Here is a 27221-nt window from a genome sequence, read left to right on the forward strand (position 1 = left end):
TAGTATTCCATTGTGTAAATGTACCACATTTTCTGTATCCATTCCTCTGTTGAGGGACATCTGGGTTCTTTCCAGCTTCTGGCTATTATAAATAGGGCTGCTATGAACATAGTGGAGCATGTGTCCTTATTACCAGTTGGAACATCTTCTGGGTATATACCCAGGAGAGGTATTGCTGGATCTTCCGGTAGTACTATGTCCAATTTTCTGAGGAACTGCCAGACTGATTTCCAGAGTGGTTGGACAAAGCTTGCAGTCCCACCAGCAATGGAGGAGTGTTCCTCTTTCTCCACATCCTTGCCAGCATCTGCTGTCACCTGAATTTTTGATCTTAGCCATTCTATCTTGTGGCAGTAGAACGTTTTATACACTGGATGGCAACAAGCTGTTGCTCCCTCCCTTCCCCCTCTTTGTTTGTATCTTCACAGATCTGCTCCCTCAGATCGCTTCTGTCCCATCCAGTCTCCTCTTCCTCCCTTCTGGCCTCAGTTGTACACTTACCATGACTCATTTAAGCATCAAGTGTCATATATATAGTGGCTGTGTACCTTGCATTGTGCTAATCTCCTTTGTGCTTATCTCATTGAATCCCCAAATTAGCACTAGGTAGAAGGCACACTCCATGTTCTCCTCCTGGAGATCACAAGAGTGGAAACATTAAGTAGCTTCCTCATGTTGACGAGTGAGTAGCAAAACTGAACATTTGTATTCAATATCCCCACACACAAAAGCTATCCCATTAATAGTTTGCTAGCCTAGATTTGAAATACCTCCTCCTCTTTTCCAACATCCACTGTCAATCTGTTTTTGTTTTTGTTGTTTTTAGATATGTGGCCCAAGCCGGCCTCGATCACTCCATACTTGAGAATGACCTTGAACTCCTAATACTCCAGTCTTTATTGAGATTCTTGCTCCTTTCCCATTGTCCAAATCATACAAGCACAGAATGTATAAACATCTCCACAGCCCCCATCGCAGTTTGTACATCTGCACACTAACAGCTACAAGGTGAAAGGCAGAGATTGACCTTCTTTGTTTCCGCATAGACAGTCTCTCTGACCTCTACCAAGGGTCTCCTGGGTAGTCCACAAATGTGCAGTCAACAGGTCTACTTAGTTTTGATGCTTATAAAAATTCTTTGAGGAATTTGCATACTTTCCAGTTTGAGAGGATCCTTCCCACTTCTTGTACCCCTTCAGCTGCCCCATTTACTTGCTTTGACCCCATAGAACTTTGGGTGCAAATCTTTCCTTAACAATAAAATTTTTATGGCATGAGATTATTTTCTGTATATATGTGGCATTACCGCGTATAAGGCATATTTTACCTTGAGGGTTACCTTGGGACACAGTATTTTCTGTCTTACATATACTAATGCTATGTTCTGATTATTTTCCAACATACAACCTTGTACTTGCTCCTCTGATTTTTGCTGAGTGAGTTCCTGTTCTCTGGGTCAGAGGGAGAAAGTGAGTTTTAGGAGTTAAGGGGTTTCTTGAAGCTACTTTTATTTCTTCAGTGAATTTCTCAGACTTGATTTAGGAAAACCCTGACTCTGAGTGTTCTGTGAGGCTGTGAGGATTACAATAGTTTTGGGGAGTAATGAGGAAATTGCTTTCCGTCTGAACTTCAGTTTCCTTATCTGTAAAATGCAAAAAAGCCATACTGCCTTCATGGGGTTTATGTGAGGTTTGGATAAAATATCAGGCAAGGTATGAACACTGGTTTACAATGTTGGTTTGTATTTCTCTTTCCTCTCATTTTTCTCAGAAAGCAGGATTGAGACTTGCAAGACAAAAAAGAGACATAGCTACTGATATCCAAGTATATGAAAGGTTTCCTGAAGAGAATGTCAGAGAAAGGTTGCAATAAAAATGTACTCTTGCAAACAGGAACTCCATAAAACTACCACACACTGTCAACATCCCTTATTTTATATATATTAATTTCTAAAGCTAGTCACTCTACCACTGCGATAAATTCATTTCTGTATGGGAGCACATATGTGTATGCAGGATCTGTGCATGTGCTAGTCTAAGGTGCATACAATTCCATGTGGTATGTGTGTGTGTATGTATATACATCACATGCTTATGTATGCAAGCAAGCATAAGCACACACAGAAAGAGACACAGCTAGAGGAAGAGAATTCATTGTGTAAAATATTTGATGGCAAACCTTATGCAGAATTTTATGACTCATGAGGTATAAAATAAAGTCTATTTAGGATGGTGGCTTTATCTTCTAATTAAAATCATAGTCATGAGGCTTCTTCTTCCTGCATAAAAGAAGCAGTTTAATTTCACAGAAAGGGAAATTTATTTCCTTGCTTACTCCATGGTTCACCCATTGGTTAAATGTATAGTGTGATATGATGAGACTAGCTATGAAGTTGTCCCTCTTACCCAGTTAGCTATGATCTCAAGCTCTATAAGCACTGCAAACACTCCCCTAACATTTTCTTAAGACAGCCCAATGATTCCACCAGGGTACCCTCTCCCTTTTAAGTTCCCAGGAGGAAAAGACTATTGTGTGTCTACTAGCCCATACAAAAACTTAGCCCTGGATTTTCACACTGGAATAAAAAAAGTTACTGAGCTGCATCCATTTCTTGAAAACTTGCTGATAACTAATGATGCCTTATTTCAGTGAGGCCAAAGCAAATATTTGAGAAAAGGCATGTTTAACTTTAAAGCTGAGAAGGCAGAAAGAGGAGTATCCTCAGGAAAGTGGGAGGGAGCAGCTGGAAACCGAAGAGAAACAGAATTAAATAGTTCCTGAGGGGGATAGATGGTCAAAATGAAAGGCCAAGGAATGACCCCAGTTCAAAGGAAACAATACAAAATAAACAAAACAAATATAAAACAAACAAATAAATAAACAAACAAAAAACCAAGCAAAGTTCAGTATCCAAAAGAGATAAGAAGGAAAAATCAGATGAAATTGGTGTTCTAGAAGCCCCTAGAAAGAGATTGCTTTTTAGAAGGGATAGAGAAAGTTACCAATAATAAATTCTGTTGGTGTCTGTCTAATGGGCTTAAAAAATAGAAAGGCAATAATTTTGTAGTAGAGTTAATGCCACTAAAGCACTATGTGAAGGAGCAAGACTACTCTAGCTGGACAGTTTTAGATAGTAGTTTTAGCAATGCCTTATCAAGAACATAACTCATGCCATGTGTTTTAATGCACTTTGGATGGCATTTGACTTAATATTGAAGAAAGTGAGGCTGCCCCAGTTTAAGTGCTTTCCCATGATGCCATAGCTTATATGAAATGGTTGATATGCAAACCTTTATGACACCAAAGCACCATCCTGCATCTGCCTGCTTGAATCTGGTATCAAACCTAGTGCAGCATTATTTTCTAAAGGACCTCTATAGATTTGTGTTTTGGGAAATTTCTCTAACCAAGGAATCATTAAAACTCTTGAATCAACTTAATCATAGTTCAGAGTGAGTAGAAGATATCATAAAGTCATGGGAAGGAAGGGAGGGTTATTCCCATATCTAAAACAAATGAGTTCAAACTGGTGTCAAAGGATGGAGGACCACCTTATATATACTCATCACTTCAAAGATAAGAAGAAATGAAATGTCCTTTTGTACATAGACCTAGACTCACACCCTATTTCAGCTTGGTAAATCATGGGAAAAATAAAGCCTTATTTCTTATTTATGTTCACTTCAGCCTACTAACTCTGTTTTTACTTTCTCCTATATTTTCATTAGATCATGCTCCTTAGTGACCCCGAGATGGAGAGCAGTGTATTGATCAGCTCAGATGAAGGGGCGACCTACCAAAAGTACCGGCTTACGTTCTACATCCAGAGCCTGCTCTTCCATCCCAAGCAGGAGGATTGGGTGCTGGCCTACAGCATGGACCAAAAGGTGAACAAACACTGTGTTTACAAGTTGTCGCTCTGGGAAAAACAAACAAACAATCAAACAAACAAACAAAAATGCTGGTTTGCTTAGCTTAGATTTTGAGGAGTATTGGTGACATTTCATTATTCCAACCATGGTTTGGTCTTTGGCCATGAAATTCACTTTGTAACTCTTAATTATCAAAATATACAGAGGCAGGTGTTTGTACATGTGTGTGTGTGTGTGTGTGTGTGTGTGTGTGTGTGTTTTGTATTGGCAATATTTATTTTTTATTTCATAGTCTTATAATGACTTCCTCTAAAATATAATCATTTCACTTTCTTTTATAACCCCCTGTGGGCTAAGTAAGAGGTAAGTGACTGTTGTGGTTTTATGGTGACAACCATAAACAGAGACGCCGAGAGCCAGAGTTCCTAGCCATTCTCTCCAATATTGTAGCTGGGAGAGCTGACGTGTGGGTGGATATTGTCAGGTCCTGTATCTAAGGTGCACTTCATCACGCTCTGCTGTCTTGAGTTGCTGAAGTTTTAGTATCCTCTTGTTCTCTAGGAGTGCAAGGGAAGCTTAAAACAAGTCTCTTCTGTTCTTTTCTAAAAGTAAGTTAAAGGTGTCGTAGCCCCTGAAGACTTTCTCTTTGAGATTAAAATCCATGTATTCTGCTGTGTACTTGACAGTGTCTCCTATGTACCGCAGGACCTTTGACATACCTTAAAGAGAACTCCCTATCTTTACCTACTTTGCCAGCTCTCTTCTAGGCTTCCTTTTTTTTTTTTTTTTTTAATTTTCGAGACAGGGTTTCTCTGTGCAGCCCTGGCTGTCCTGGAAATCACTCTGTAGACCAGGCTGGCCTCGAACTCAGAAATCCGCCTGCCTCTGCCTCCCAAGTGCTGGGATTAAAGGCGTGCGCCACCATGCCCGGCCTTAGGCTTCTCTAATTGAGCTGCAACACAAGAAGCTGGGCTCCGTCATTCGTAGTATCTTTTTCCTAATCCACCATGTTGGATCTATCATTTCACCTTATTGATGAATTTCTGCTAGGTGAATGGATAGTTGAAGAACTGTTTAAATGCTGCAAAACTGAATCTATCATGTTTGTTCAACTTATATTTCAGAACACAGATTTGATTATTCCTTCTTATATTTCCTGTCACCACTTGACCCCAGGACCTTAGTTCATATGCCAAGCTATTATACAATAAAGTTATGGGATTGGTCAACCAAAGGGAAAAGATAATTTCAAGAACTATCTTGCACAGATATATGCACAGAATAGCTTAGCTGAAATGGTTTCTTCTTTCTACTCACTTACAACCTAAAACAGTTGCTTTTGAGTACCTATGTGATTGTGAGTATGTGTGTGTGATGTCAGCACCTTTAAACAATAATTTCAACATAACCTTTATATCTCTCGTTAGCAGAACCTCATGGTGGGCACCAGGTGCTTAATGCAATCCCCTAAGGACACCCACATGACATTTGCAGAGCAAAAGCCATGGCAAATACATTTCTTTCATGGCATCAAGTGGATATTGTATGAAAGACTTAGCCAAATGTCAGACAGTCTGTGAGTTTAGATGCTTAGTGTAGCCAAAAAAAAATTTGAACCTATATTGAAAGAAAAAGCAAATTACTTGGATGTTGTTAAATGGTTGTGTGCTGACTCATGTAGAGGAAGCCCCAAGCACTTAAAGTGTATTTTAACAGGGGCAAGTTAGGTTAGAGGCAGCAGACCCTCCCTCCATGAGGTTGATAAAGCAAATGTGGTGTATCTCATGTTATCCTGGGTATTCCTTTCCTCCATTTCCACAGCACCAAGAATTTCAGGGACATTCCTCCTGGGGTATGCTTGTGGATATAATGCCTTCAAAATCCTCTCAGGCTAGATGATTTTTTTCCACTTAGAATAAATATGTGGAACGTGGCAGTGGGTGTTGATGGATTTTCCTAATCACACTGCACATTTCCAGATCTATTATTCCTTAGGTACTTCTTCTTGTTGGCATGTTCTGCTGAAAGCAGCTAACTATTCTTCAGGCCTACAGTCTCTAACAAGTATGTGGCCATTCTTCCTTGGAATAAATGGCACTGGGAGAGAGATGAAGCCCCTGGCAACGCTTGCAGGGGTGGCATAAAAGACCTCTTCCTGGCTATCCAGGATGCAGGGGAGGTGTTCCTTTATTTCAGATGGTAATTCAGTGGCACAGAGTCAGGAAGAGTGATGCTATGTAGTAGCAAATGAAGATGCCAGTGTAGCTGAGATTGATATATGAATGTGTTATTTCAGGCTAGAGCTCTTTCTGATGTGCATGCACAGAGGCAGCTGTTTTCTTCTAGAGAAAATGAAAAGTGCGAGCATTAAGGTAACTGCAGCATCAAAGGGAGATGTTTGTGGTGAAGAGCGAATCGATGTTCCCATTATTGTGCCTTTGATGAAATGCACTAGCAATTTCTTTAGAATCAGTAAGGCTATCTCCTTACATTGTATGGATTACAAAAGATCTAATTGAATGATATTTTAAAGGGATGATAGCCAATTGCTTTACTTTTCAAACGGATACCCCAAAGCTGCAGAAGACTTGCTAGTAGATCTAATTTGGAGAAAGGCACTGACGGAAAAATTATGAGGGCTTTGCTTCTTCCTTGAAGACCCTTTCTGCTTCCTGACGAGTCTTACCTGGGCCTCTGACCAATTCCTTCACGTCTTGCCATGCTGGGCTTTCCAATTCTTACTGATTCTTTGCCAGTTCCTGCTGTGGCCTCCCTTGTAGACTCTCCAACGATCTTGCATTTTGAAATAAAAGGCCTCTGTACTCAGGAAACACTCAGGATTCATTTTTGGCAAAAGGAGACCTTGGAGGCATTTTATAACAAGCTTTGAGGTTGAAGAAATCAAAAGAAATAATAATTCGTAGTTGTCCAAATGGAAAGGATGAAGGCAAAACTCCTTTCCTTTCCTCCTCTCATCTTGCAAGCGAGATCCATTTTTTTTTCATGGACTGTTATGTTGTCATGTAAGAGACAGGCTTCAGCTATCTATCAGTCTGTTTCCTTATTGATAACTAAAATAGTTTATATTGTGTTGGTTTTGGATTAGCTGGAGGACCCAGTAGTATTACTAAAATAAAAGTTTTGAATGAATTTGAGATATTTTTTTGAAGACAAGGATCTTGTAGATGTAGTTGCTGTCCTCAGTGCATAGAAGGCTGTATGCCTAAATGTATCTCAGGTTGACAAGTGTGGTCCCTTAAAACTGGGCACATGTTTTATATTCACAAATGTATAAGACCCTGGTTATGGAGAACCACCCAGAAAAACAGGATTGGGGGGGGGGGCGTTGTTTGTTAGTTTTTTGTTGTTTGTTTTTTTTCTGCACAAGGATCAGGATTGCAAAGCCTCTATGACTATAACAAATGCAGCTTGCTTTGGAGTTCAGAAATAAAGAATTCAAAGGGATTTCCGATTCCTTCAGATTCCCACATTGTTTTCAGGCACTTTGGGGCTAGACTCATCTGGAACTGCTGATAATATCAGCATGAAAATTAACAGTCACAGTATTTGGGAACAGGCATGCAGCTAAGTGCTCTCTCTCTCTCTCTCTGAACAGGCATGCAGCTAAGTGCTCTCTCTCTCTCTCTCTCTCTCTCTCTCTCTGTGTGTGTGTGTGTGTGTGTGTGTGTGTNCTCTCTCTCTCTCTCTCTCTCTCTCTCTCTGTGTGTGTGTGTGTGTGTGTGTGTGTGTGTTAACTGAACCTGCAGTAAACCACTTCTACCTGACTGGCCTGCCAGTGAACTCTGAGGATCTTCCTGCTTTCACACACCCACCCACCCGCAGCTAAGTTTACAAACGACCTGTGACCACATCCAACTTTTGTGTTATGATAGCCTAGCTGGGTATTTGAACTCAGCTCATCATGCTTGCACAACAAGCATTTTACCCAGTGAGGCATATCCCAAGTTCCTACAATATTATTCTTTCTAGGTTTTATTTATTTATTTATTTATTTATTTATTGTTACTTGGGGAGGGGGTTTAATCCAGGGTTTTCATGTACGTAAGAGAAGGATCTACCAGCTAAATTATATCCAAACACCCTAACTGTAATTTTAAGTGATCAATAATTCATTAATAATTACAGTGCAGTGTACAGTGTGGTCCTTAACATGTGTACACCTAGTCCATTGATTAAATTAAGGCAATTAGCATATCTTCCATTTTCTAATCTATTATTATCTCTTTGTTGTGAATGACAGGTTTTTGGGGTCATTTCTTATCATACAAATAGTAGCTGATGGATTGTTGAGCTGGTTGAGAGGGTGATGCAGCTTTAGGCACGATGATGCTGATGATGCTACAGAATGCACATTCTGATGCAGAGCAGTTGCATACCCTATGCAGGCTTTGCTGATTGGACCGTACCTATGGTTGTTATGCCAGGCCAGGAACAGTTCCTGGCAAACAGATGATAGCTGTGTGATGCAGGGCCTCCAAATTCAAAGTGAAATTTAAAGTTGTGCTTCTGGAATGCTTGATACAAATGAAGCTGTGCCTTTCATTTATATTCTCATTCTAAACCCTCAGATTAAAATGTAATTGTATTCAGATCCTTCAGGATTAGTAGGTGATGATAACTTCCTCAGTAGCCATTGGCAGAAGCAGGCTTTGTGTCTCTGCATCTGGTGGGGATAAAGCTGTTGAGGATTAACTGGGGTTGGCCGTGGTTTAGAAGCTTGTCATCCATGGAATAGAAATAAAGCAAAAGAAACTTTTCATTTAAAGAAAAACTCAGCATTTTCATGAGGTCTCCTCCTAGGATTCTCATAAATGTATTTGTGTATCGTTTAAGAGACAGGAAATGGCATTAGCTGACTCACCTGTAACAAGGGCTGCTGCTTGTACGGTGTTCTCACCAGTGCAGTGGGGATGCGCTAGCCGTATCGTCTTAGGATCATGGCTCATGGAACAGTCACCTAGTGTGAGAGGGACATCATCCAAGTAGCTCGTGGGATTCAAAGGTTTTCATCAACCTGGCTGAGCCGGACTCTGAATGGCAAGGCTGGTCTAATGTAATCTATTAAGGTGCATTCTGTCACAGTGGTGCAATAGGGACCCTCGTTAATAACAACTTCCAGTTGTTAGTGCTCACAAGAACATAATTACCTCAGAACAATTACAGATCCAGTGGCCTGGGTCTTTCCCAGTCACTTTATATCAAGCTGGTCAACTCTTCTGCCTATATTAGTGTGTTTTTCTGTTGCATCCCTGGTGTAATTTTTGTTCTGCTTGCTTTTCTGTTGCTGTGAAAAACACTGTGCCCAAAAGAACATGAGGACGGGGAGGTGGGGACTAATTTCATCTTACCAGTTAAGGTGAATCAGGGGGAAGCCATGGGAAGACAAACCCAAGGCAGGAATTCTGGACATAAACATCAGAGCCTGATTTCTGGCTGCTCCCCTCTAGCTTGCTCAGATGCCTTCTTATACAGCCCAGAATGAATTCTTGGGCGACACTGCCCACAGCGAGCTTGGCCCTCTTATATAAATTAGCAGGTTAAACCACACCTCACTGATATTCCATAGGCCAACCTGACGGAGAGAGAAAATGAGGTTCCCCTCTCCCCAGGGGTGTCTAGGTTTTGTCAGGTTGGTGATTAAACCAGCCAGCGCACCACTTAGGCACCTGATGTGTTTCCTTAAGGAAAAAAAAAAAAAAGAGTGTTTGGTAAAATAATGAAAAACAACAAATAAACCAGCAGTGATACACTATTCCTGGGGAAATGGGAACAAACGTCTATTCATTCCAGATAAGGAAGCAACGATAGACCAAAGTCACAGCACTGCCACTGTCCAACTTGATAACCCAATGAGTTCACTGTGGTTACTAGCAGAAATACAGACGAAGACTTTGTTACAGAAGCATGGGCAACCCAGAAGCAGCTGCATCACTAAAAAGCCCATACTGCATCTGTAACTTTGGGATACTATGCATCTAGTCAATTTCAGGGGCTTTCTGAGACTTTGGAGTTGTTTATTTCTTGAGTTTTCTGAAGCTTCCCTTCAGAAGTTGTTTCAACTCAAGGAGATTGCTACACAGTACTCAGGTAGTTAATAATGCTTCTTCCCCTACATGGTAGAAATGTAATCATAACTGATTTGTAACCATGAGAGATGGCTGCCGCTGCAGGGACACCATAGAGTATATCATACTTTTTAGTATGATAGCTTTTCAGCCTTCTTGCTACACGCACTCCAGTGAAGTCTGCTTGACAGGCCGAGAGGCCTGAAAGCACTCAGGAGGCAAAGAGTTTCAAGGAAACTCAGCCTCCTGGAACCTTGGCATTCTCATAACCTGTATACTCAAACCCTATCCCCACGTTAGTATGGAGTATGCTCTCTTTCAGTATTATAAGTGCCTTTAAAGATTGAATTTTGACATAGGTGAGCCTCCACCAGTGTTCCAAAGTCCTAGAAAATCCTTGAAGCCAATGAGCTTGGAATTCAGTGAGAAGGTTACCTATTCAGTAATATTCAAATTTACTTCCAGGAGAGAGGAAGTGAAACTAATTAGGCATTACAAAGAACGGAGCTAGAATAGCTCAGGGCTAGTCTGCAGAGAGATTACTTAGGACATTACCTGAGTCTCACCCAAATAAGGGAATGCACAATGGCCTAGGGAATAGGTAGGTTTATCATGAAAGAGTTAAGTAATCCCCCTGAGACAGGTTTCTTCACTAGGCCCAAAGGAACTGCATAATCAGGCATTTACTAAGAACCCCTGGTGGTGGCTTTAACATTAGACTAGCATTACACCTGGCTCCCTTCTTAGTGGTAAACAGCGGCCTGGTTCCTGCCATCTTTTGGTGTATACATTCCTTTTGTCTTGTTTCACTGGAACTCAGCGGATCTGTCCCGCCTGGCTTTTCTTGTTTTTTCTTCTGTATAAAAAGTTTGTTGCTCGATTTGAAAAATTACCCTCAGATCCAACACATTCTCTCCTGTTGTATCTGTTTGTCATTCGAGGACTCCTTCGCCCATCTGCAACCCGAGACCTGTTCTGTGCAGATAGGAGACCCAAAAAGGGGTTAGTCTGTAGCACCTTCTCTCTATTTTTCTGCCTGCTTCTTCATAAACTGGCCCTGTGTGTATATGTTAATATGTGTGCTCATGCAGTTACCCTAATTTAACTCTGTTACCTACAACCTTACCCTAGATTTCTAGTTTCTGGTTGGACTCAGGGATTCTGCTAGTCCTTCTGTCCTTAAGCTTTCGTCCTCCTGTTCACGTTACCTCTTTTTATTCTCCCTCTACTCTCTATCTGCATTTTAACCAGTCACCCTGGGATGATAGTACCTGGCTTTTAAAATAAACACTGTGCATGAAAGGTTTCAAAGTAAACAATAAATTGCATACTGAAAAAAATGTGTGTATGTTGAGTCTATTGAATAAACAGTGCAGCGATGGATCCAGATCCCTGTTTAAGCAACATGACTGAAGTCTCATAACTCCAAATACTTCTTTTCTTCACTCTCATATGCCCTCTGTAGGGGCTGCTAAAATATCATGCAGATAGATGACTTTATGGTGAAACAGACAAAAGTCGCGATCGTCAAAGGAAAGGTTAAAAGGTTGCAAGTGAGGGAAGTGATAGAGAAGGATTCATTTAAGTGAGAAACATCTGATATCAACAAATACAGAGAATTACACTACACCAAGTGTAGTATTTACTGCTATTGTGCTGGCCCAGCAGATCCACAGATTTCTTAAGGAATCTTTCAAAAATGCCCACCTGAAATGAACAAAGTTCAGTTTTCAAGATTCATTGCTTTCTATACCAGTGCCGGCGAGATTCAGATCCTGAAATAGTATTTATTGGCATGCAATAATAACATTGTTTCCTGGAAGATATCTTGGTAATCCTACTGTGAAACATGCAAATATTTATACTTTGAATTAATGAAACACTGCCATGAAGATTTAGGTTTAATAATTCTTATCAAAACCGCTTATGATGGACACAATGGATATGAACATATTAAATTGTAGCAAATGCACTTGATGGGCTAATATCCAGCCATTAATAATGATAATAACTATGTGATATTGTTTATAACTATGTGACATACATTTATGATATACTATGTGTGTGTGTGTGTGTATGTGTATGTGTCTGTGTGTAGGCACACTGTATTACATCAAATATACAAGTGTAAAATTATACATGGTTTAAAAGTACTTTTTGAATATAGGTATGCAAAAAATAAGACAGAACAGAAAGGAGGGAAAGAAGAGGGAGGGAGGAAAGAGAAACACAAGAAGGAAGGGGTGGGAGAGGAGTGGAGGAGGGATCAGAGGAAGCAAGGGGGACTTCCAATTTTAAAATTGAATGCTAGGACTTGGATCTGGTTCTCTCTTTTCCATGATGTCAACCCTTGGGATTAAACTCTAATAGTCAGGCTTGGTGGCAAGTGACTTTACCCATTTAGACATCAAAATTTCAGCATAGATTGGTGGGCTGCTCTTTTACCCCATTCTTTACTGAAGAGCTATTGGCTTTCGATATCCACCTCTGATTTGAGAGTATGGACACTGCTAAGTGTCCCATGATCCAGTTGTTTGCTGATGTGTTTTATAAAAAAGAAAAGAAGCCAGGGATATGTTTGGTGGAGGCATGGTGTGGTGCTGGGTAAGGGAGTGCCTCTGTGGGCCCATGCTTAGGCCTCCCTTCCCACTAAGGTACCAGCCATAAGACAGTATAGTATAGGATAGAGTTTATTTAGGGCATTGGGAGGGGAGTTAAGGGGGTAGTAGAGACAGAGAAAGGGAGACAGAGAGAGAGAGAGAGAGAGAGAGAGAGAGAGAGAGAAGAAGAAGAAGAAGAAGAAGAAGAAGAAGAAGAAGAAGAAGAAGAAGAAGAAGAAGAAGAAGGAGGAGGAGGAGGAGGANGGAGGAGGAGGAGGAGGAGGAGGAGGAGGAGAAGAGGAAGAAGAAAGGGAAGAAGAAGAGGAGGAGGGGGGAGGGGAAGGAGGAGGAGGACAGGAAGGAGGAAGCTGGCCGTGAGCATCATGGAGAGAGAGAAGGGGAGGGGAATTGGGAGAGAAGGTACAGAGAGGGAAGAGGGTAAGAGAGTAAGAGAGCAAGATAGTGTGCAGGGGGGCAAGCAGCCCCTTTTATAGTGAGTCAGGCACACTTGACTGTTGCCAGGTAACTATAGGCCTGAGCCTAGATGAAATGCCAACAGTGGCCCCATACTAATTCACATCTGGACATCCTAATTGGCCCTCATGGAGTATTATTAAAAAAAATCATGAAGCTGTGAGGGGGATATGAGAGAGAGTTGGAGGGGATGTGTGGGTTGGATATGGTGATATTTCATTGTAAACACGTCAGTAGGGCTTAACAAAACCTGTAATAAAAAATTAAATACAATGGAAGGAAATATTCCCAAATACTAATGCTCTTATTAGTGAGGGAATACTATTTGTAGTAGTTTCAGATAGAATTTGTTTTCCAAATCTTCTCTGATTTCATTAGATTACCTTTATAATTAAAATGTCTGACGGGTAATCTTTCAGGTTTAATTTATCAATGGTAATTATAAAGTAGTAAGCCTGGAAAAGGTTTCAGGTGTGAATAGGGTTGATTTTAGGCAACGTCAGCTGAACTAATTATTTCTGTCTGATCACCAGAGGCGCTATGTAGTGGGAGAGTTCCCTGATGTCAGAATGCACTGATCTGTCTGTCTTCCCTCCAGCTTGGTTTTTCACTATGGCCGTTTTAGAACTCTGAAGCTATAGAAATGATTTTTTTCTTCCAAGAAAAACTATGCTCTTGTTGGATATATAAGCTCCATCTATATCATTTACAACTCAGCCACAAATGTAGGCTTTATTATTTAGAAGGCACCCACTAAAGATAGATGCTAAGGAACTGATTTATTCTGATGGTGTTTTAGAAGACTACTCCAGCTGTATCAAAAATTTTAATTAGTATTTGCTTATAGGATTTGACAGCTATAATGGAAACAAATACTGTTGCAGAAGAGGAGTGGAAACCAGCCACTGTACTTAGCCTCTCTTCTCATAACTCTTATCCCACGCAGGCCATACTACCAAGAATCAGACGTTGGGTATTTCCTGGAAATGGAGATGTAGACATATCCCCAGGTGCCTTCTGTTTATTGAGCACTGGCTTCTTATGTACATGACCACACCAGATTCTCCTAGGAGGCTACAAGGTAGAGGTGATGATTTGTAAATTATAGATGGATGAAGGTCACACTAGCTTGCTCAAGGATGCAGAGCATGGCCTACTCTGTGCACTCTTCCTGGGTCTGACTGTGGTATGTCTACCACCACTTTTTTCTCCCTGATAGGCTGTCAGCCTTCCAGTGGCCTTGGCACAGTTCTTCAGTATGGGCCAGATTACAGGAGACCCAGACTTTTAGTCATGGCACACCAAAATCAGCTATAGCTAAATCTCCAATGAAATGAAAGATTCTTCTGCCTCATTTCTTATTTGATGGAAGTTGTCTGAATAAAACTTGTAGAAAAGAATCTGTTAAAGCACTTTCCAAATCTGTGACATAGTTGTTCCTAGGGTGGGAATGCCAACAAGGGAATTGGGGGGGTTGATGAAGTGGGCGATGGGTGTCCATTTAGATTCACTTTCATTGATTTGTTCAAAGATACAGGTTAATATATTGATTAAAGTAAATTATTTGCCATTTAAAGAGATAATGCTGTGATCTGAAGTTTTTTTAAGGAAGCTTATGGAGAAAACATCTTTAATATGGTAATGAGGATAGAAGTTGAAATCATTTAACTTCATTTACAAATCATGAATATGTATTATGCTCTAAATGAAAAGAAAGACTAAAACAGATATAGTGTTTGTTCAATTTACTAAAGAGAAGACAATTTGTCAAGATTTCCCCCCCAAAACTCAAGCAATATGCAAATGTAGGAAAATCAGACCCCCATGTTAATTCACTGGCGTGATGAATATTTTTATAATTCTAATTAGTGCCAGTCATTTAGTCTGGCAATTTCCCCCAATCTATCCAATTTGAAATTAAAATAGATGCCTTGATTACCAAACTCATTAGAAAAGAAGCACCCTTCTCACTAACCATTTCATTTAAAATTCACCAACTGAATGAAGTGTGGAATACTAGTGTTGTCAATTGGCATAAGTGAAGTGAGTCTTAATTGGGAGCATTGTGAAGTATTTGTACTGCCGCATGTTTCGCTGCAATATAATATATCATTCATTAAATATAACAAAAGCAACTTTTACATGTCTTAATTAAGAGGAGCTTGTGCTCTTGGTAATTTTGTAACGCCGAATGTCACAATTGTTTGCATTTGAACTCCTGACGTGTATTAATGTCAGGAAGATGAAGTCTGACTCTGCATTTATCACAAGGATTATGTGAAGAATGGCAGGTTTAATGTGAGAGAAGAAAATTAAATTATAGAGCATTGACTTTTTACTTCAAAGTACAAGCATGCATATTGTCCTCGTGAGAATTGATGGGAAAATTCTAGAAGTATTTCATTCATGGCAAGGAACAGAGGACAGCAGAGGAGTAGCGAAGGAAATGAAGGAAAGAAACAACAGTGGAATGTTTCTCAGTCTGTAGTTCTTTTTTTAATCAAGGCAGGAAGTAGTAGGTGGAGAGAAATTCCATCCAATATATTTCTCATCAACTCAAAAGAGCAATAGAGAAGTATGACAGAGCAGATTGATATTCGGCCTGAGCAAAATGTGGTGGAGGTGGAAGGAGAAGAGGAATTGGCTCTAGGCCAGAGAGATGCTACAAACGGGGACTCCACAGAAGTGCTGAACTAGGGTGACAGAGGAAGGCAGTCAAGGCTAGGTTTGCAACACAGAAATCTGTAGAGTATGTTGTAATAGTGATGGCTCTGTGGGCATAAGATACAAAATGGCCTTCCTTTGATTCTAATTCTCCATGTAATTCACATACCAGGAGTTGAAGGATATTTATAGATTATTTCAGCCCCTCATTAGCAGGAATGAAACACTTATCCATGTCACTGATATCCATGAGAAATCCAATTTCAGCTGACAGTATTGATGTCCTGCTTGTAGCCCTTTAGTATTTTAATCCCGTGTGCCTCCACCAATTCTGACAGCCAATAGATATTTGTGTTTCTCTTTTCTGAGGGCTTTCCCCAAAGCCTTTGGCCTCAAAGGCAATCCTATGAACAGCCTACTATAGTAGTGGGAGGGGATTAATCCCAGAGAACAGCCCTTAGTGACTGACAGACCTTGGTGCATAGCCTAGGCTGCCATGGTTTTGTGTCTGCTAACACTGAAATCATGAGGAGCGCAAGAAAAAAATGGTGATACCCAGGCTTTGAAGTTCTCTGGAGCAGGAAAAGAATGCAAAGATGACTGAAATGGGTATTTTCTTATTTAAAAAAAAAAAAAAAAAAAAAAAAAAAAAAAAAAAGCCCTACACATTGTTTGCTCTTGGCATTTTATTTTTGTTCTTTTGCATTTGAAAATGACATGAGATCCTCAGATGTGTCAGAAGTTGCAGAAAAATGTTTGGTTGACCTGATTGTCAGGTCACCATCAACTGCATCCCTAGCTTTCCCTTTGCTGGCAGGATACAGTGGAACCCTTCACTTAGCTATGCAGACTGTTGTAATTTAAGTTTTAAAGATCTCTTTCCTTTACCAAGCTCCTCAGGCACTAGGGAGTATTTCCTCCAGCTTTACCCTAACACAGTTGGCATGTGGTTCTCACGGAGAAAATTTCTGCTTTCTTCCTCTAGATGATTTTGTTTAAATTTTCAAAATTCAAAGCAGCGGGGGTGGAGTTGGCAAGGCACTCAGTTGGTAAGGCACTTTCAGTGTAAACATGAAGGCCTGGCCTGAGATCCTCTCTGAGAAAGCTGGACACAGAGCCACTCATCTGTAACAGAGGCTCTGCAAGGATGGGGAGAGACAGATAGGTACCTGGAGCTCACTGGCAGCCAGACTAGCCAATGAGGTAATTCTGCGTTCATTAGGAGACTTTGTCTCAATCCCACCACCACCACCACCACCACCACCACCACCAACAACAACAACAACAACAACAACAAAAGTGGAGAGTATAACTAAGAAGAATCCATAAATTCTAGTGACTACCCGCTTATACATGCGGGCACCTGAATGTGCACATACCCACACAAACAAGTGCAACACACACACACACACACACACACACATACACACACACAATAAGCAAGCAAGTAGACAACAACAACAAAACACTCAAAACAAAGTTTACCTAGACAAACTTTCTCTGTGGAATTTTAACTAAGAAAAACTCAAGCTTTAAGAAGAACTTTCCTTCTATGCCCTGGAGAGAGAGAAAAATAGTCCCCAGTCTATCCCTGTTCCTGCTTGCTGCCTGACACAAGCCCAACAGCTGTGTCCCACCAAAGCCCTATCCAGTGTTTGTTCCTCCTAAACACAGACTCAGAATTAATGGGGCCAGAGCCCCTGGGCTGAAAAGGTGGTTCAAAGGAAACCATCCTCTTTCTGTTGTTCCTTTGGGTGCGCTTACCACATCAAGAGCTGACTAACATAATTTTCTACTGCACATATGTCAGAGGAACCACAATCGTCTTAATATTTAGGATACCTAAAGATCTTAGATGGCTTCTGGGTGAGAGATAAAGGTAATAATTGAAAAGAAAAGGGACTCATTTCAGAGTGATTCCAAAATAGAATCTGACTTAGTGATTGCCTGTAAATCACAGGAGAGGGGATGAAGGCTACCCCTGATCAACACAAGACCTAAAAGGATGCCATTGATCAGATATTCTGACTGCCTAAGGCTGAGGGCTGTACCCCTGGTACATTCCCTTCCTGACAAAGGAGAATCTTGTTCCCCAAAACACTGAGTACTGGAGAGGAGCCCCCTGGAGGGACACTGTTGCCCAGGGGTACCATGCAGGGGATAATCCTGCTTTTGTTTCCAGTCCTTCTTTAGTTGCTTCTCTGACATTTTATCCAGTGCCTCTGTTGGCTGCTGGAGTGCCTGAGGCAGCAGCCAGCACTAGCTGTCTGAGTTATTGAAGCAGGCTTTTTAAAATGGAGACTTTTTAATTTGAAGTGCCTGGTGGAGACATCAGGGTTGTAATCCAGAGGCTTGGTAATAGGCAGCTAGGGAGTGAATGAGGGGAAGGAGATATATTAACTTTTCTATCTTCAAACACTGGTGGACTAATATTGGACTTGACCGTTCTCATAATTAAGATGCTGAGAGTCCACTTTTGAGGTTCTCCCTCAGCATGGGTGGTCTCTGGAAATTTGACCAGAGGATTCAGTCCCTTCAGAGAGCACTCTAATCAACAACGGGCTTTCCTCTTGATGGTCTCTGCTTGTCCAAGGGTCTTTATAATTCCATATTCTTTTTGGGTACTGAAAGTGAAAATTTAATACTCAGGTTAAAAAAAAAAGAAAAGCTGAGATTATTTACCTCTATTATAAATGTCATAGCTGAGTCATTAGAAAAAGCTGAAAATTACGTCTCTGTCACCATTTTGGTCTTTTTTTTTTTTCTTTCCTCTCCAGAGCACTCATTTCTTAATGTCAGAGACTAACAAATATTTTTTTTTTGTCTCAGAATGAATGAGTTCTTCCTAAGGATTAATATTAATATAATAAATAAGAGAACAAAGTAAAGAAGCATAGAGACCAGTAGCCTTGTCTTGCTTGTTGCACATCATTGAGAATATCAGAAATGTATGCTTGCTTGAGGTTATATCTCAGTGACCAAATATGTGGCTAGCTCTGTGTGAGGCTCTGGAGTTGGCCTTTAGCCTAGGTTCTGTCTTTAGCAGAAACAGCAGCAATGGAAACAAAAACTAAAACAGAGGGAAAAAAAATCCTACGTCATCCATCAACAAAGTCAAGCATAAGACATTGAACAAATGCTTACTGGGCACTTACCATATTCTAGGAGCTAGCTAGATATCCATTAATGGGCACTGATATCATCTCTGTTGTCACGGAGAAACATTGATCAAGTAAATAGCTGATGTCAATTGTAAGAAATGCTATAAAAAGAAACTAGATGGTTATGAAAGTATATGTTGAGGGCAAGGGCTGATTTATCTTCCAGGACATTAATAAAGGCCTGGCAAGTTGGCTTACTAGATAAAGCTGTGTGAACCTGGTATAATATCCAAAGCCACTGTGCTCATGTTCATCTCCAATCTCATCACTCCTGTGGTGAGATGGGGGGGGGGGGGCAATCAGCTTAAAGCTTACAGTGTGGACAAGATTGGCAGAGGCATTAAGAAAGTCCCTGCTTCAACAAGGAGACAGACAAGAACCAACTCCACTAAGATAGCTGATTCCCTTTTGTGCTCTCTCTAAATAAACCAATTAAAAGAAAGAATGTTGGTTGGTGCAGGTGAAGTGGAAACTTCTGAGTTCTTTGGAAAGTCAGTTATGTAAAATGATGTTTTGCTGGGGCACACAGGTGAAAGGATATTTTTCTAAAGCAGGCACATGAAAGAATGTTTTGCTGAAGCAGACACAGGTGAAAGGATATTTTGCTCTAGCAGATACATGAAAGGATGAAGGAATAAAACTATCACCCAAAGACAATGGGAGCTGGAGCAGTGGTTTAGTTTGCTCTACTTAGCTAGTCTTTACTAAATACGCACCCATGCATGCACACACGCACACATGCGTAGGTTCGCCTTCCATTGCGTCGCTGAATTCCCTTTGTGGTGTTACCATTGAGAGAAACTTACCAAAAAACTTCTCATGAGGTTCCTGCAGTTTCTTGCCATTTCTGCAGCCTCGGGCCAGTTGTAGAGCCTTGTGATTTCTTCTGGATTGAATTGCCCTTTCTGGTTCGTATATGGTGACTGCCAAGTAGACTGGACTGAAGCTGCTAATTCATATTTGGTGCTTGCTACTTGACTGAATGCTAATATTCTGACAATGAAGAATGGACTCACCCCCCAAAGGATTATTTCTAAACAGGTCTACTACACCCGTTTCCTAATAACTTTTCTCTTCCATGACATCTGGTTGAACCCTTATTAAAGTAGGTTGAGAAAAATTTATACCTGCATGCTGGAGAGATGGCTCAGCAGTTAAGAGTACTGTCTGTTCTTCCAGAGGTCCTGAGTTCAATTTCCAGCAAGCACATGGTGGCTCACAATCATTTTTATCAGCATCTGATGTCCTCTTCTGGCTTGCAGGTGTACATACAGATAGATCACTCATATACATAAAATAAATAAATACTTTATAAAAAATAAGGAAAGAATATTTGATCTAATGATTATATTGAAGAGTTAATGTCTCTCTTGGAGTTAAATAACACTTGATTCCTCATAAACTTCACTTAAAGCTAGGTTTGGTTTATGAGTCACCTAAGAGTTATATAAATAAGCCGGGCGTGGTGGCGCACGTCTTTAATCCCAGCACTCGGGAGGCAGAGGCAGGCGGATTTCTGAGTTCAAGGCCAGCCTGGTCTACAAAGTGAGTTCCAGGACAGCCAGGGCTATACAGAGAAACCCTGTCTCGAAAAACCAAAAAAAAAAAAAAGAGAGAAAAAAAAAGAGTTATATAAATAACTTTAACGAGGTATCATTGCCACTGGATGACTGTAAAAAATTGTGTAAATATCACATATTCAACATGCGTACCCCCACGCAGTCTCACGGTGGCAGTCAAGGCTGCTAACAACTTTCATCAATGAAAGTCCCTGCACACTCCTTTGTAACTCTCTCCTTCTATCCACATCTCCAACCTCATTCACAGTAATGGATTTGCATCCTGTTAGTAGAGACTAATTTATCCCACTCCACCACGAAATTTTTTGTTTAAGTGTAGTCTTATCTGCAATGCTTCATTTGCTTATAATTATTTTTGAGGTAAGTGTTGTGTATATCAATATCTGATTTTTTTTTAATAGTACCACTATGGCTATACTAAAACTTTATCTGTTTTTCCGCACAAGGGTATTTGGACTGAATCCAAGATTAGTTGATAAGAATAAAATTACTACCCTATCAATATACACGTTTTATGGACATATGCTTTTATTTTTCTTAGGCAAAGATCTGGGTAGAATGACTGGATCATATACTTATGGGAGATGGAATTGAAAATTTAAGGACATTGATTAACTGTAAAGTTGTACCATGTTTCACCTCCAGGATATATGCTTGGCATCTACTGTAGATTCCAATGTCGAAACACAAGTCTTTATCATTTTTGTCTCCCTAATCAATGAGCCCGACTGTCTCACTAAAGTTTTCATTTTCATTCTCTTCGTGATTCCAGATAGTACATATTTTCATGCTTTATTTCTATTTAAATATGTTATCGGAGGCTTTCTCACTTAACGCTTGGGTTGTTGGTTTTCTCATAAACAGTCTTCCTATAGCTAGGTAAAAATCCCTTTACAAAATATGTAATTGAAAGTATTTTCTCTCATATGATAACTCAGCAGGTTATTATGCTAAGATTACCTGTCATTGAAGAGTTCATAATTTTGATGAAATCAGATCCTACTTTTTTAAAGATTTGTTTATTTATTTATTATGTTAGTACACTAACCAGAAGACACCAGAAGAGGGCATCAGATCCCATTACAGATGGTTGTGAGCCACCATGTGGTTGCTGGGAATTGAACTCAGGATCTCTGGAAGAGCAGTCAGTGCTCATAGCTGCTGAGCCATCTCTCCAGTGCCCTAGATCCTATCTTTAATGCTATGTCTAAACATATTTATCTAATTGCGTACAACACAATTTTTATGCTTTTTATTAAATGATATTATAGCTTTTATGTTTAGATGCATGGATTATTTGGGTCAAAATTTTTTATGAAGTCTGGATCAAAGTTGCTCATTATTATCGTAGCCTTTATTAATGCATATGGATTTAAATTGTTCCCAGAATCATTTGTTAGAAAGACTATTCTTTTTCCATCAAATTGATTCTACACTTTGGTAAAAAATCAATTGACCATTTATTTGCAGACCTATTCTGGACTCTGTTCTCTCCATCAATCTGCCTGCTCCTCTGAGTACCAGTGCCACGTTATCTTGATTTCTTGGCCATTGCTGTACTTTGCATTCTCATTTAAATTTGAGAATCAATTTGTTATTTTCTTTTCCAGCCCAGATTCCTCCTGGAATTTTTATTGGGGGTTGGATATATAGACCCATTTGAGAAGAATTGCTATTTAAAACATATTGAGTTTTCTGATCCATGAACACAGTTTATCTTCCTATTTGTTTTGGCTTCTTTCATTTTTAACTCAGTAATATTTTATACTTTTCAGCTTATAACTCCTAGAAATCTTATTCCTTGACACTTAATACGTTTGATAAATTAAAGTTTTCTTTTTTCTTTAGTTCTGAGAAAAAAATATATATATTTCTCAGAATTAAAGAAAAATATTATATATATATATATATATATATATATATATATATATATGCATTCCCTTTTGTTTTTGTGGCCTACTAAGTTCAGGTAGTGTTGCCTATAGATGGATAGCTGTGGGGTCACCCACTGGAGCACTAGAAGCTGATATGGACATATCCTCATAAAAGAATAAGAGGTATTGCCTGAGATCACTTAATCCATCTATGCCAGGATTTTGGTTGGCTTGGCCTTTTACTGGTAAACATAGCTGATGTGAACTCTTAATTCTGTTAGCCATGCTATGGCCAAAAGGCAGCATTCCACAGCTTTTACATCCTGTAGGACTGTCTGAGCCTTGGTGGCGATGTTAATATAGATGCTTCATTTAGAGTTGAACACTGACTCTCTTCTTCTTAGCATCTAACCAATTATGTGTCTGCCCATAGATTGCTGTCCCCTGCAAAACAAAGCTTCCCCGGCCAATGCTGTGAGTCTTCCAGGTCTATAGGTCGAAGCATCCATATCTAGGAGACACTCGATGTGTGACCATTCAGCAAATTCACAATTCCATGTTTTACCTTGGGGCCGATTGTTTTCCCAACCATGAGCATTTTCAGCACATGACCTAAAATTCCCTTCTTTAGAGCAGGCCTTGAATCTAATCAGAAAGCAGTCCATAGTCTCACATCCATTGTGCTGTTATTACATTAGGGGCAGGCTGGTAAGATAACAAGCAGGGTCCAGCAATGAGTAGGACCATTGATATCTGTACTGTCCACTAGCCTGCAAAGCACCTTTTGGCATTACGAATGCCAATTGGAAAAGATAAAGTTTCCTAGTTGGCTTGTAACTGGTTTCTTTATATCCTGTAGCTTAATTGTGTGATATCCAAAGAAGTAGAATCTTATCAGGGGCAATGGCAGTAGGCTGTGGTTTTGGGGGGTACTTCTAGGGCCTTCCTGACTCATAGAGAGTTGTCCTATACTCTGGACTGCAATTTTCATTTAATTTCTCATGTTTCCTGGAGTTAAATGTAACTCGGTTGTGCAGTGTAGTTCTGCTTGAACACTTATGTTTTATATTTTATTTCTTTTAAATTGTTGTTATTTTAAAAATTTATAGTTTATTTTTATCATATTCTTTCCCTTCTAATTACTCCCAGATCCTTCCCACCTCCCCTAATCATTCAAAGTTTCAAAGCTCCCAAAGACAAAAACTGTAACAACAGCCGCATAAAGCACACACACACACACACACACACACACACATACCAAAACAGAGTCCTTTTTATGTTGGTAGCCATTCCTGAGCCTAAGGGTTGCCCTGGAGTGTGCTTTATACAGTCAATGTCTCCCCAGCAGGTATCAGTTGGATATAGTGTCTTGGTTGGGGATGGGACTTCATGCCCAGTTCTGTTTATCTGTGCTGGGAATTTGTGTAGAACTTGGATATGCTGTCACAGTCTCAGGGAGTTCATGTGCGTCATCCTCCTTGTGTCTTAAAGACACTGCCTTCTTGAAGCCATCTTCCTATATCCTTGAGGAGAGGAGTTTGATATCATAAAAAGGGGGAGACCATGGGGGGACAACTAGACATCATATGCCATCAAGTAAACCCCACTTCCCCAACCCAGTACATGAAATGTGTTACATCTTGTTGAGTCATTGGTCAAAGGGTTCCACTGAAGTCTGCAAACATTACAAGCGGTTGCCAGTATTATTGCTTACCCTCCATGACCTGATGGTAAGGGTCTACTGTTGAAGACATACTGCACTTATGCCATCTAATGGGGAGAAACTGAGCTGCTGACATCTAAAAGTTTCATCATTACTGAGCAGTAGTCATAGTTCTGTTTTATTCTTTAAGTTGTTTTTTTTTTTAATTTTATTTTTAAGGTTGTATTATTTTACTAGTTAGCTCATTTCGAAAAGCTTTTTAATAGAACCTTAGTTTCACTTAACCTATCTACTGCTCTTTTCTTTTTCTCTCCCACCCCATCCATGTATATTTTTTCTTTATTTACATTTCAAGTGTTATTCCATTCCTCAGTTCCCCCCTTCCCAGTAACCTCCTACCCCATCCCCCTTCCCTTGCTTCTATGAGGGTGCTCCTCCACCCATCCACCCATTCCCACTTCCCCACCCTGGATTCCTCTACACTGGAGCATCTGTTGAGCCTTCATAGGACCAAGGACCTCTCCACCTATTGATGCATGACAAGGCTGTCCTCTGCTGCATATGCAGCTGGAGCCATGTGTATTCCTTGGTTGGTGGCTTACCCCAAAGCTCCCAGGGACTAAGCCTGTTTTACTTCTTAACCGTTCATGTTCCCTCTTGTCCTTCATTTCAGATCCTTTCTACCATCCTTCCACTCTTTCTTTGAGTTGGATTGTGTAATAGTGTCCTTTTAGATGACTTATTGTGTCTCCTTTCTTTTGGGTAGTCCATGCCTTACCTACGCCACCATGCTCCCACACCCCTTTCCATCCCCAATATTCTACCTCACTGCTTTCGGGTTGCCTGATATCCATTCTACTCCAAAGACATCACACATTCCCAAAAGAACTATTTCTACTTTACTGGTTTCCACATGTATAACAGCAGAAATGCACAAAACAGAATATTTAAAACTAGGATCCATGTATGGGAGACAACATATGGTATCTTTTTTCTGGACTTAGTTTACCTTGTTCAGCATTATCGTTCCACTTTCATCCATTTCCCTACAAATTCCATGATTTTGATTTTCTTCACAGGTGAGTCATGTTCCATTGTATACACGCAGCATAGTTTTTCTTATCCATTCATCTGTGGATAGATATTTAGGCTAATTTCATTTTCTAGCTACTGTGAATAGAGCATCAATAAACACGGATATGCAAGTATACCTATAATAGGATATAAAGTTCTTTGGGTCTTTTACCAGGATTGGTAAAGCTGGGTCATACCCCTATTTTTTTTTTTTTTTTTTGAGAAACCTGTAGACTTATTTTTAGAGAGTGAACTATTTTACACTCTCACAAACAGTGTACAGGTTTTCCCCATTCCCCACATCCATACCTGAATATATTGTCATTTGTATTCCTGGTGATGGCCATCCTGACTGGAGTACCATACAAATCTTAAAGTAAGTTTAGTTTGCGCTTCATTAATGCCTAAGGATGCTGAACACATTTTACAGTTTTTTTTTTTTAATTCATCTTCATTTCTTCTTTGAAAATTTTCTGTTCAGATCTGTAGTCTACTTCTCACCTGGGCTGCTTATTTTAATATTTAGGGTTTTTTTTTTTTTGGCTTTTTTGTATTTCCTTGACTCCAATATTCTATAAGTATATAGCTGAAAAAGATTTCCTCTCATTTTTTTTGGGGGGGGGCAGTCTATTCATTTGCTTCATAGTAAGCTTTTCTGTTCAGGAGCTGTTTGATTTCATCAGATCCCATTTGCTGACTGTTTGGTCTCATATGTTCGTGGGATATTACTTGTAAAATCCTTAGCTTTGCCTGTAAGCTGATGTGTGAACCCCTTACTTTTCACTCTATCCATTTCAAGGTATGGTCTTATGTTAAGCCTTGGTCCTTTTGATGTAGAGTTTTCTACATGGCGAAAGGTAAGGATCTAGCTTCTGTTTCCTACATGCTGACCAACAATGATCTCAGCACTATTTGTTAAAGATGGTGTCTTTCATGTCCAGTGTATATTTTTAGCATCTTTGTACAGATCAGATTAATTGCGTTCTGGAGCTGGATGTTCAACTTTACTCATTTGTCCTGTGGGTCTGCTTTTGTGCCAGGGCTATGCTGCTCTTGTGACTGTGGCCCTGTAGTACAATTTAAAATCACGTGCTGGGCCTTCAACAGTCTTTCTTTTGCTAACTTTGATCTTTTATGCCTTCATGTAAATGTGTGAATTATTTTTTCAATGTTTGTGCAGAATGATTCTGGAGTTTTTGTTGCAATGTGTGTGTATGTGTGTTACATACTTGTCAGTTCTAAATTGTTTGAACTAATCTCTGTACATGCAAAGATGGCAAGAAGACATTGGGTATCTTCCTCTTTTATTCATGCCTTATTGCACTTGTATAGGATCTCTGGCTGAACCAGGGGCTTACCATTATAGGCTAGACTAGCAGACCAGGGAGCTCCTGAGGTTCACCTGTATCCCTTCCTCCCCTAAAACTGCCATAGCAGAGCCATTCCCAGATTTTGATGTGGGTTTTGGGAACTGAGATCTTCATGCTTGAATGCTAAGAGTTCTTACCCACTGAGCCATCTCCCCAGCATCCCTGCCACCATTCGTTTGAGTTGAACCTTGGAAAAAGTCAGTTACCAAACAATAAAGATGCTTTCTGCAATCAAATAACCTGAATAAGCTTGAGAAGGTAGTGAAAGGACTAGTTTGATCCAGAGAAAACTGTAGAATAACAGGCAGCTGTTCTAATACCCTACAGTGGCATGTCTGGGTACTACTTAGGGAAATTGTGCATTGGTATATATACACTGAGGTAGAAATTTTCATTTTTTTCCTCTTAAAATTGACTGTTATTTTAACTGAGCAAATTTAAAGTGGTACTATGTAATAATTTGATACTGTTCAAAGTATATTGAGAAACAGGACAGTTTGCAGTACATCTCCTTAAATATTTCAGTTATCATAGTCCTAAGAAAGATGAGGAACAGTCTTACTAAAGTACCCAAGTCTATTTGAGTTTATAACTTATTTCCCACGAACTGATTATTGATTATGTGATTATCCTATGAACAGATCACTAATCACCTGATTATCCCATGATCTGACTATCCAGTGATCTGATCATTGGCCACCTGACTATCCCATGATCTGATCATTGGCCATCTGACTATCCCATGATCTGATCATTGGCCATCTGACTATCCCATGATCTGATCATTGGCCATCTGACTATCC

The 27221-nt window shown here is 40.0% G+C and overlaps 1 protein-coding gene across 1 annotated transcript in view; it reads left to right on the forward strand.

Annotated features, from left to right (window-relative positions):
* Sorcs3 (sortilin related VPS10 domain containing receptor 3) overlaps window positions 1-27221 on the forward strand; it is a 590588-nt gene that overhangs the window by 319635 nt on the left and 243732 nt on the right. The window contains exon 4 of the mRNA XM_021196078.2: window positions 3729-3887. Within this exon, the coding sequence (XP_021051737.1) occupies window positions 3729-3887 (159 nt within the window). The remainder of the gene's footprint in view (window positions 1-3728; window positions 3888-27221) is intronic.

The sequence above is a fragment of the Mus pahari genome, chromosome 1 (genome assembly GCF_900095145.1).
Source record: "Mus pahari chromosome 1, PAHARI_EIJ_v1.1, whole genome shotgun sequence".
Lineage (NCBI taxonomy): Eukaryota > Metazoa > Chordata > Mammalia > Rodentia > Muridae > Mus > Mus pahari.